A 12,100-nucleotide genomic window follows, 5' to 3' on the forward strand; every position below is an offset into this window, starting at 1 on the left:
ATTCTGGTATTTAGTGATGCAACTATCCTATAAATGGGGTTTTGTTTTCTACTATTAAATGTCTGAAGAAGGATAGCCTCCAGCTATTTATCCTTACTTTTCTTTTGAGAACTCCTTGGATTTGCTGTCATTTCCTGATGAGTGTCATCCATCAGGCTTGGGCTGACTGAGGTGTCTTACATAGGTCTCCTCAAACCTGCAATTTTCACTTGATCCTTGATTCACTTGAACTCCTACTTGATCATATTCAAACGTAGCTTGATGTTATCCTCAGGTTGAATCATCTAGCAGTCTGTAACAGTAACCTGTCTTCATTACTTATTCTTGTATCAATCTTTGTCACCTGGAAACTTTATCAGCAGAAGTTGTATAAATATTTAACATTGCTGGACCATTCTGTCCAGGCTCAGCAGGAGAACTGTGCTGCAGGAGCTGGGTGAAATGCCTGACCTGCAGCAGGAGGACTTGCTGCTCTGATTTCTTCTCCCCTGCCCCTGGGGTATGAGAATCAGAGAACTTAATTTGAAGCTCATTTGGTGAATTCATCCTGCACAGAGCCTTGTTACCAGCTATTGTTGAAAAGAGATTTTTAAAATCTTTAGCACACACAAGTGCTGGAAACTTCAAATGCTTTTTTAAGTATTAGAGTTGCTACCAGGGTGCTCTAGAGCTATCACAAAGCCTGTATGCACTCAAATGTCTTGGACATAGATCCTCTCATATGTTCTTGAAAGATTTGCTTATTGCAAGAATTCTGGAATTGTCTAAGATGACCTTGAAATGTCCCCATAATCAGTCATGGACTGTCTGTAATTTAGCATTGGAATGCCTTTGCCAATGAGCTGTAACTAGGGATGGGTTTTAATTTACTCTTAATCTTGCTGGTTTTATTGCTTGCCTCATGCAGGAGAATTTGTAGGAAGGCTGCTGTGACAGGGAAGCCATCTCATAGAAACCAGCTAGCCAATATTACATGGCTTATTTTTTAATTCTTCAAGGAATTTTTGACATGAGGGGGCCATTTGCACCTCTGAACATAACTGTACACTCACATTTAAGATTCAAATCTATTTAAAGCAATATTTTGTTCTTCCCCAAAGTGAATTTTCTTAAACATGCAAATACTTTATTCTTTTGTGTGTGGGGAACTCAAACCCAAACAATAGAACGTTGATTGACTATCAGAATGTAAGAATATAATTGCTTACCATTTTCTGGCCCATCCCAAAACAACTTGTGAGAAAATGCAGAGTAACAATGGAAGTAAAAGGAAAGGGGGTTTAGGTATCATGGGTATGTTACTATGAGAGATGATTGCACATTTTCTTGGTAAGATGCACAGTTAAGATTCTCTTTGCATAATCTTCTCATATAGAAACAAACACATCTCTTGCATAAAGTATCTCCTTTACAGAATTTAATTTTGTTGTCCAGTATATCTGACTATAACCAAAGCTGGATTTCTTAACCAGTTCCAGCAACTGCCACTTAACACAATCATTTCTACCATGGGTTCTTCTGTTTCTTGGTCAAAGCACACTCCTGTGCCCTGGTTTCATTTGAAGTGTTCTTCCAGTGCTGGTTAATTAAGACCCAGCTTAAATACTGCTGGCAAGATTCCACACACTCTGTAAACAGGAGGGAAATGGAAGGAAGGTCTTCCTTCCTTACCCCCAGCTTTTTTTTTTGTTAGCATGCCTCTGAATCTTGATAGAAACTACAGGCTGTTCAGCATCTGAAGTCTCTTCATTGAGATATAACTGAATTTCATACAGTCAACAACCCAAAGCATTCTTTTTGCATGCAGCCAACTTTCAAATTATTCAAGTAACAAAAAGTATGAAATCGGTAGCGTAGAATTTCTTGGCTAAAATCAAAATACTTGCAGAAAGCAGCATTTGTGCAGTTTACATGTACAGTTTATGAAAAGTTACTGCTAAAGCATTTGGGGGAAAGTAAATGCTAGATTGTTGGGGAAGTGTTAGAGAAAAACAGCAGTGTTGTGCTGACAGTGTTGAAACAACAAAGGAGTAAATTTCCATTTTAGTGAGGAATGAGAGGTAAAAGCTTCCTTTGGATGCAGTACTTCAGACTAGTTGTTGCCATCTGCTCTGCCATAGTTCATAAAACACTAAAAATGAACATTATATCCTGAGAGATGACTTGAAACATGCACTTTTCTGGAGTGGCATCCAGCTGTCCTGTTCTGCAGTGCACACCATGCCTCACGTGTTGAGCAGGCAATAACTAATCTGTGGAACTGCTTTTCTCCTTCTGACTGCAGAAGCAAGTTCTCTATATTTAGGGATTCAGTTATTTAGATATTGCTGGCTATTATAATATGCTGCTTTTATGGCTATTGTTGGAGCTTTTACTTCAGGGCATACTTTATCTGCATAATTACTTCCTGACTGTTTTCTTTTGATCTGCTGGGCAATTCCTGTTTTCTTTCAATGTTCTGTGGCTCTGGCTATAATACAAAGAGTTTTGCAATGTACACCAAGATGACATTTCAGTGCATTTTCAAAAATGACAAAAGGATACTCAACTCACTTGTCTGTATTAAGCTCTTAAGTTCCTGTTTCCAGCTACCAGGATTTGTTAATAAAGTTAGGGGGAAGACTGGGCAGAGATTTTTCCTTTTCCAGATTTTTACTATGTCGTATCTGTTCAGAAATACCTTTACCATATCCTAATCTCCAATAGAACCCTACTGATTAATTCACTGAAGCTCTAGATGGTCACCTTTCTTAGAAGAGTGTCTGTTTTGTTGTTTGACATACAGTGGTGATCTCCTAGGAGTAAATTTTGTGGCTAACCTTCTGCATGTGGTATTCCCAGCAGGAATATCTGCCCTCATGTGAGAGCTTGGATTGCTCTGGCTTTTCCGAGACTGCTGGCTTTGCCTACTAGAAATCAGCATAGAAAGGGCAGACCTTTTCAGATGAACTGATAGGCATCTTTATGTCTTGCTGGCGGGTTTGGCAGCATTTCAATTTCTCCTTTGCAAAAGGATTTTTTTAACCTGTTTGTCAGTCTTCTCATTGTTACATAAAATGTCATTTTTCTCAGTTTCCTTTTCCCCATGGCTGCTAGATGGGATGCTGGGGGCAAAGGCAGGTGGTCTCCAAGGCACGTTCCCTGCAAAGAAGAGCTGCTCCAGCACCTGCTGCTCAGTGAGGATCACTAAATGGCACTTGCTGTCACTCTCCTCTCCTGATTTGGTATCCTTTGACCAGTTTTAGGAGATTGTGCTTGTCTGACAGCTTGGAGTAACCTGCTCCAGCCTCAGGGCTGACTCTTCTCCATCAGGGTGACACCTTGAGATCCCCCCTGACCTGAGGTGTCTCTGATCCTGCAGAGATTAGGATCTGCTGCAGTGTCCAGGACAGCACAGGACTCCTTTTACAGGACCATGTATATCAAAGAAGCGGTGCATGTCTTCATTCCCCATCCCCTCCTGCCTCTTTGGGAGGCACCCTCTGGCTCTCACAGCATGTCTGTAGTTATGGGGATCTGAAGTTTTTAAAGGCTACTTAATACCCAACATAAACATATCTCTTTTTTTAAAGGCAGTAATGCAGAATCAAAGGCAGGAGTGGAGTGTCACAGCACACAGTTGTCTGTTGGCAGTGACTATTCCTGTTTAGATGAAAGAAACTGCTGGGGTTTTCTGTGTTTTTTCTTAAGCATTCAGAGGATAAAATACTGTTTAGAATTTACTGAGCAAGGAGAAAGGAGTTTGTATTTGCTATAGAGCTGCTGAATAGACTTTTCAAAGGCTGTGTATCATATTCAGAGGCACAATACTTGACACATTCTGCCATCACAAGTGTGGGAACATATTTAAATCTATCACAGCAGGCTTTTTGTTGTTATATCACCTTTTCAGTTGAACTCAGCTGGCTGCTTCTTAGGTGGGAGAAGTAGTGAGTGTGCATGTTTGTCTCTAGGACTTTCTCTGCCTTTTCCATCTCCCTTAACAGAGCTTTTGCTTTTGACCCCTAAAAGTTTCTCGTGCAACTCCTGCTCTAGCCAAGGGATTGACATCTGGGAATGTCCAGGCACTCTTCAGCAGTCAGTGGGAATGTTTGCTCTGTTTCCCTGCCTCTTTAAAGTGTGGGTGCTACAGCTGCAAGTGCTGTAGGCTGGATGTGTGCATGGAATGCACCTGCCACCAATATCTGCATTAATTTTTATCTCACAAATTTCTCCACCACGTTACGCTCTTCAGGAATGATGCCATGAGCCCCTAAACACGTGTAAACTGCTTTATGGTGCAGTCCATGTTTGCTCATCAGGTTCCTTCTCTCATCAATCTTGTGATCAGGTGTTACCTGTGTCTGTCTTGTTTGCTGTTTGGTAATGACAGGAGGTACAGAGGGAAATTCTTAATTTGCTGTCTGAGCTCCAGCTGTTCTCAAATTCTGCTGCCATCAATGGGAATCTATCATCCTAGAGATTGTTAATTGCTATAGGTGAAGCAGGGTTAACTTTAATGTGAAATAGTTAATCTCCTCATGCTATTACACATTGAATAAATATTTTAAAGGGTTTTTTTTCTTAGTTTTGTTTTATTTTATTGCAATGCATAATAACAAAACACAACAATAACAAATCATTCACTGGATTCTTCTAGTCAAATGGTTTCTGGCACACTAATCAAAATAAATTCCTGACAAGACAAATAAAAGCATCTACTGATCTTTTTTTTCCCCAGATTTACCATGGTGGCTGCTTTTAATTCGTCAGAAAGCGTTGATTGGCAAACTTCCAGGAGATCACGAGGTTTGCAAAATAACAAAGATTGCGGTGATTCCACTTTCTGAGACAGAACCTCAGGATCTGGAACTGGAGGTATGGCCATCCCAAGGAACTCTGACTGTCCCCCTCCTGCTTAGTGGAATAAAAGTCAAATGCCTCTTACCTCTTTTTCCTGGTATAAGCAGACATCTTAAATATTTTATATTTTTTTAAATATTGATTTTTGATAAAAAGTATTTTTTAAACAGAAATCACAAGTTTTGCTGGGGAGGGAAGTTGCAACAAAATAATACCTAAATTTCATAAAGATCACTGGGAATACCACACAAGAATAAGGTTTACTGAATCAGGAGAAATTATATTTTTAATGGATTCTCTTGCTTTCATCCCATTTTGGAATCTTAATTCTATAATTTGTCTTGAAGGGACATCCTTACTTAAAATGTTGTGATTTTTTTTTTTCCCCCAAAAGAGAATGGATAAAGGAAGAAAAGTGAAAATTAATGGTGCTAATTTAATTTGGGTGGGAAGCTGGGGTAGGTCTGGGTACTCAAGTCATGTCAAATTGAGGCAGATATTCTCATAATCACAGGAGAAAATGCTTTTCATAGAAGAGTGAGAATTAGGCTGTAGGTGGAAACCTGCATGTTCCCCCTCTATTTCAGTGTTTCCCTTAGGTTTGTGGACATCAAAATCTTGCTTTTGTAGACTTTCAGTTTTCTTTGAAGTTTTTAAAGAATATTTAAATGTTGGCTTTAATTCAATGTCATTATTTTAGCTTTGTAAAAAGCACCATTTTGGGATAAACAAGCCAGAGAAGATAACACAGTCCCCAGATGACACAAAATTCCTGCTGAAGACTCTTACTCAAATTAAATCTAATGTGTCTGCTCCAAATAAAAAGAAGGTAAAGTTTTCTGCTGTTTCCTTTCTTGCTCTAAAATGTTGAGTTTATAATTCAAAGGTTTTTGATGGATGATCAAATGGAACACAAAGGCCTTAAAAAAATGCAGAACGTGGAACTATTGTCTTTGCCCAGTTTAATTTTTTGATTATTTAGCTGCGGCTCTTCTGTGATTTTTTTTCATTTCATAATTACATAATTTTGGCAGAATTGCTAATAGAGTTGTTTTTTACCAGGATTAGCTTCTAGTGAGGTTCTAAACTTCTAGAAATTGCTTTGCATAAGTGTATCCCTTATCATTTAGAATTGGACACAAAATTTGGTGTCTGGCTCCTCAGAGAATTCCATACAATCTCATCTAACTGCTTTTAACACAATAATGGCTTGGATTAGGGAGTCAAAACAATATTTATTAAAATTAGAATTATGTTTCTGTGGCTGCTGTCTCTTGTGTTTATCTCTGCTGGGAGTTTTAAGGTCCTGCTCATCACTGGGGGAGTGTTTGTCCTCCAAGGTTAGAGATGGAAAATATGTCTGGAGTCTTTTTTGCTCCCAGAGGAAGACATGAGAGCCATTTTTTTCTTTCTTGCAGATTAGAGAAAGCAAAGAGAAAGAGAGACTGGAGAAGAGATTATTGGAGGAGTTGTTCAAAATGTTCATGGATTCAGACTCCTTTTACTACAGCCTGAGCTATGACCTGACAAATTCTGTGCAGAGGCAAAGCGCGTGTGAGAAAACCAACCTACCCCTGTGGCGAAAAGTGAGTGCTTTGTGTTTGTTTCTTCCACCTGAGGCACGAGCTGTCCAATAATGGTCATGGTCCAAACCTGGCTGGCCACATTTTACAGCAGCTGAACACCTTGTCCTGTAACCAGCTCAGGTGCAAGGAAACAAAAGCCTGCAGCAGCATGACCCGAAGTGTTTTGTTGAAAGCACTGACCTGTCTGTACAGGTGTCATGAGTAAACTGATGGACACTGCAATCCTCCCCACAGATACTGCCAAACCTGCCTGGTAAAACTACAAAAACTGCCCTTTTGTCTTCTAAACAGGTGGATGACAGATTCTTTTGGAACAAGCACATGATTGAAGATCTCATCAGCATTGATGTGAGTCTTATTTCTAACGTGTATTACGAGAACCATTCTTTAGTTCTTTTGAGTTGAAATGTTTGCTTAAGGCCTCGTAGGTGTTTGGTTACAAACCTGCTTGGCAGACAGGTCAGGATCAGGGCTGTGCCTTGTGTAGCTGAGCAGCTGGCACTGCCTTCCTCCCCCAGCCAACCTCCCAGCCAGCCTGTGGTCATTGCTGAGGAGTGAATCTCAGCTGAATTAAAACATTTATTATAGTAAAGCAATGTAGAGCCACTTGGTGTGATACATTTGTGTTGGTTTCTGAAGGTAAATTTGAGTTGTATTTTTATGTGAAATGGATTATCCCTGAACAGAGCTGAACTTGATAGTAAGGAGGAGCCAGAAAAGAAATAACCTCTGAATTCCAAAGTTTCCCTGAGATAAGATTTTATCCTCTGTAGTGGAGGATAGTGTTTTGTCTCCTTGAGCACAGTAGCTGATCTGTGTAGAAACAGTTGTTCTGAACATCTGTTCAGAGGAAATAAAACATTTTCCTGGCTAATAAACACATAAAGAAGCAGCAACTCTTTGTTAAATATATGACCTTCCACTATTTTAAATTAACCTTGTAGATCAAGGACTAAGCTGTTAACTTCTGTATGCCAGTTTAGGCCAAGTCTAATTTTCTTTAGGGTTGACAGGAGGCATCTTACCTTATGCCCTGCTCCTCTTCCATTGATAATGATACATAAACAAATGGTTATGGAGTCACAGCAGGGTAAACCTATGTCCTTTGTGAAAAGTTGTGTGTAATCCAGGAGTTTAATGAGTTGTATTTTCCATGTTATAAGATATAAATTGATAACCTTGACTTAGTGGGGAATTCGGTTCTTGGTTTTGTTTAAGAAATCAATGTTTTAGAGTGCTGAGCCATGAACCAGTTGTGTTCATGTTGTATTGTGTTGTAGCCCATATGAAGTTTCATACTGTTATATATTGCTGAAAACAGGCTAACATCTACCTTCCTGTACAAATGTGATACAGTATGTGTCCACACAGAGGTTTTAAAACTGCTTTAAAGCAGAAACTAGATCCAAAAATTGCCTTCTTTCTTCCTCCTGATTTAAATGCCCCGTCACTGATGGAGGAAAAATGCTGGTATCTCTTTCAGAAATAAGGATATTACAAAATTTAAAGCATGCAAAGCATGTGAAGCAACAGTTTTATAAACATGAGGAATGGCAGAAATAATTGTAGGTAATGTTGGACCAACAGGGAAGTAAATGTTTATTGTATCCTTCAGAATGCTGAAGTGGACTTCTGGATTATCCCCATCATTCAAGGATTTGTGCAAATTGAAGAACTTGTAGTAAACTACAATGAATCTTCTGATGATGACAAGAGCAGTCCTGAAACCCCTCCTCAGGAATCATCTTGTGTAGATGACGTTCACCCGGCGTTCCTGGTGGCGCTGATCTCGCGCCGCAGTCGGCACAGAGCTGGTAGGGAAACGCACTTGGAGCTGCTGGGCTTGTTCTGAGCGCTGCACAGGGATGGGGAAACTGGAGAGTGCTGAGCTGCCCAGCAGATGGCCAGCCCCTGGCACAGTCTGCCCTGCAGCCTTCCCTGCTGGGAGGAGGGAGAGGAGAGGCTGCAGTGCCTTCAATGCTGTACAGCTGTCACCTGGGGAGCTTCACTGCCTGCTCAGGAGTGCATCCTTGGAGGTCGCATTCCTGAGGCAGAGTTCTGTTTTTGCACAGATCCCCCTGATTAGGACCTTGCTTATAGCTCTGTGCTGATGTATTTCAGTAGGCTTGGATGGGAGTTAGATTTTCAGAGGCCTTTGGGGGCTTTGGCAACAGCTGAAGAGGCTTGAAAAGCCACGTGTGTGCATGCCTGTGTCCCAGGAGATGTTTATTAGGGGCAAGGTGTGAAATGTGACCATGCTTTGGTCTTGTACCTTATTTGACTTAGAGTAGCAAGAAACAGAAATTATTCCCTGCCCTTAGGATCTCAGAAAGATGGAATCACTTTATAGCTTAATAAATCCTGTTCAATTCCAGGCTTTTCAGTATATCTGATTTTTATGAAGACACTCTCCAACATCCCCTACTCCTTTCTTACACCATTGGGTTTTTAACATGTCAAAAAACCCAGAAAATAACCTGTAGAGCTTACCCTGCTATAGGACTGTGCCTTTGTACCACAGCTCACTTGGATGCATTTAATTCAGTTCTGAGGAAAATGGTTTGTCAGAACAACTTGGAGTAAATATTTGAGGGTTTCAGAGTAGTACCTAGTTTGCAATCTGCCATTTCCATACTAAATTGTTACACAGATACAGCAACTGAATTCTAGAAGGAAAATTTCTTATTGATTCCTTCTTAGTATTAATATCACTTTGCTCATCTGATTTTTAGTCCAGAGCATAAACTGTATAGAATTTTTTCCCTGTCTGATGAAAGGCTGCTGTGACAATTTCTCTATTAAGGCCCCTATTATAGGTATTTTACATTCCTTTCTCTTCCCGTCTCTGCAAGGTTCAGCTCAAAACTTTGGTTCAGTGCTACTTCAGGACTTGGAACTGAATCTCCATGACCTTGGATATTTTTCCAACTCTCTTACTCCTTCCCTGTCCTTTGCTACCGTCCGCATCCTTTCTGAAATAATGATGTACTCTCCTTTGAGGCAAGGATATGCAAACACATTTCTGTTTAATGAGCAGTTCAGAGCTGGGTAGGCATAAAACTGTAGTCAGAGGAGCATTATCTCTTCTTAATGTGCAGAATTAGTTATACAAGTTAGAACAAGGAGGGGGAGGCTTTTGTTTTGTGGAACAAACAAATCCTCTTGGGCTGCTTGGGATCACTGTGGAGCCTCTCAGTAAAAGTGGCCTTCAGGTTCATGGAAAATACTGAGCTCTAAAGTAAAACTTTGTGCTAAATGTGACAGAACAGGAAGAAATGAGTCTTTTTAGATGCACCAGAGGTGTTTCTGATTTTAAACTGCCCTGTCCTGTCAGCTTATGTTCTGCTGCTCATCAGTAAATAAACTTTATCCATATAGCCAAAATAACTTTAGAGGAATAAACTAGGATAGGAGTGACTTCTACTGTTGATGATGGATTTGGGCTAGAACTGTTGGCTTGGGTTAGCATGGTCAAAAAGAGCAACAGAAATTATTTATGTTTAAGGCAAATACTTTGATATGACTTGACCATTCTCATTCCCCCTAGGAATGCGGTATAAGCGGAGAGGTGTTGATAAAAATGGAAATGTAGCAAACTATGTTGAGACAGAGCAACTGATCCATGTCCATAATCACACCCTTTCCTACATCCAAACACGAGGCTCTGTGCCTGTTTTCTGGAGCCAAGTTGGATACAGGTATAACCCACGGCCCCGGCTGGACAAGAGTAAGTATTTGGGTGAAAAACCTAAAAATCAGGGTCCCCTGGAAGTCTTCTTTTGGAAGAGATGTTAATATGGATGTGGTGCATATGTAGAAGGATGAAGCAGACTTATTAAAAGTTAAATTTTTGTCCCATCTCCTCTGCACAAAAAGCAAAATGCAGCAAAATTCAAGAACATGTTTGCTTTACACTAGACTATAACAGCAATGTTGAAGCTGAGCAAATTAATGAATGACTTTTTAAAGTAATTTTGTACAATGTATTGTTATCTTTAAGCTAAGGTATCTTGGTTTTTTTTTAGAGTACAAATTTGGGCATGATTTAATACATCAAACAGGACTTACTGCTGAACAGGCTGTTTCTGTCTAACACTGCTCTGCCTTGTAGGTGAAAATGAAACCGTGTCCTGTTTTCGTGCACACTTTGAAGAACAGCTGAAAAATTACAAAAAGCAGGTGAGTGCTACATGACAGCAGTAATCTCATGAAAATGCAGAGGCTGAAGGTTAATGTTTTTAGGTTGTTTTTCTTGGTGATGTGTTATGGATTTTTTCAGAAGCTTGTTGATAATTAGCAGGTTGGTGGATAAATAGCATTTTACTTTAGGTTTTTTGAATATCCTTGTAAGTAACTAGTAAAACCTAGGAATAACTCATGGAAATATGTAAACCCTATTTCTGGTTACCTGTCCCATGCATTCAGGGCTTCTCTCTATTTAAATTTGTGTAGGCAGGGAACTGTTGGAGCTTATTTGTCTTGAGTACAATTTATCAAAGATTGTAACTTCAGCAAGATTGCTACAAATCTTTAACTGTTGAGCAATTTGTTATTGCATGGTGTAAATCTAAGCAAGTTGTAGGAGATGATGAGTGTTAAATAATTAAACTTTTGAACAGGTTATTATTAACTTGGTGGATCAGACAGGCAGAGAGAAGATTATTGGAGATGCTTACCTTAAACAAGTTCTTCTCTACAACAATGCAAATCTGACTTATGTTTCATTTGACTTCCATGAGCACTGGTAAGAAACCTTTTAAAAATGTCACTTTGCATCTTTTTTAATTGGCATGAAAGGCAAGTATAAAGGAGGAGAAAACACATTATTATTTCTACTTCTGCATGAAACACTGTTCTTTTAAATAAGAATAGAGTTTTTAAACTAAAGCACTATAAAACTTAAAGTTCGGGTAACCAAGCACTGCTGTTTGTGATGTTGTGTCCCTGACCTGTTGAATTTGCATTTACTTATTGGGCAAAGCTTAATTGTGACACATTTTAAGAGTTTCCTTAAACATGCCATGAATGTAAAGCTGTGGCTGACCTGCTTTTTCAAGCTATGTAGCATTTTGCTTTTAATTCTCTACTTTGTTTTCTCTTGCTTGTTTCTATAAAAAACATGATGGGTTTCTCCAGGACCCTGATGCTGTTATTTCAATATAAAATACACGGATTTTATCTTAATCTGGTGTGAGTAGTTGCTGTTTCCATGACTGCCCTCTGATGCTGCCATGCTCTAGAGCAGTGCTCACATGCCCAAGCATGTCATCTGTCACAGGCATGAATTTCTCCTGCTCCCCTCAAGCAGGCTGCATCAGTGTGGGGTCTAAACTGGTTTAATCTTCACTTCCAAACTTAATCTAGGGATTGCAGCTGGCCTGGGAGAGCATTACTGGCTGACTATGGCATTAGTAGATATTGTCAGTGGGGGATGGTGGGAAGAGAAACCCCTCTCAGAACAGTGTTATTGGCCTTTGAGAGTTCTCTAGGACTGTTGGCACCCTGGATTGATTTGATAATTAATCTTCTGTTTAGAGGAATTTTCGTTTTCCTTCGTTCACTTTTCTCCTACAAACAGCTGTAGTGACCTGGACTGTTTCTGCAGTGTGAGCAGGAGTGAATTGAGAGCAATCCTGAAAAATAACCCACTGGGGTAGGGGAGGAGGAGGTGA

The 12,100-nt window shown here is 39.8% G+C and overlaps 1 protein-coding gene across 3 annotated transcripts in view; it reads left to right on the top strand.

The window, feature by feature from the left end:
- INPP5F (inositol polyphosphate-5-phosphatase F) overlaps positions 1-12,100 on the top strand; it is a 38,558-nt gene that overhangs the window by 14,473 nt on the left and 11,985 nt on the right. For 2 of the 3 annotated variants that reach the window (XR_009277898.1, XM_058841976.1), the window contains exons 3-10: positions 4,721-4,857; positions 5,543-5,671; positions 6,261-6,428; positions 6,720-6,776; positions 8,044-8,242; positions 9,976-10,155; positions 10,540-10,607; positions 11,048-11,172. Coding sequence is in view for 1 of the 3 variants with exons in the window: in XM_058841976.1 (XP_058697959.1) it covers positions 4,721-4,857; positions 5,543-5,671; positions 6,261-6,428; positions 6,720-6,776; positions 8,044-8,242; positions 9,976-10,155; positions 10,540-10,607; positions 11,048-11,172 (1,063 nt within the window). In the remaining 2 variants the exon portion in view is untranslated. Of the gene's footprint in view, positions 1-4,720; positions 4,858-5,542; positions 5,672-6,260; positions 6,429-6,719; positions 6,777-8,043; positions 8,243-9,975; positions 10,156-10,539; positions 10,608-11,047; positions 11,173-12,100 lie in introns of those variants that run through there. The other variant, XM_058841977.1, reaches the window with a different exon arrangement.

The sequence above is a fragment of the Poecile atricapillus genome, chromosome 6, assembly GCF_030490865.1.
Source record: "Poecile atricapillus isolate bPoeAtr1 chromosome 6, bPoeAtr1.hap1, whole genome shotgun sequence".
Classification (NCBI taxonomy): Eukaryota; Metazoa; Chordata; class Aves; order Passeriformes; family Paridae; genus Poecile; species Poecile atricapillus.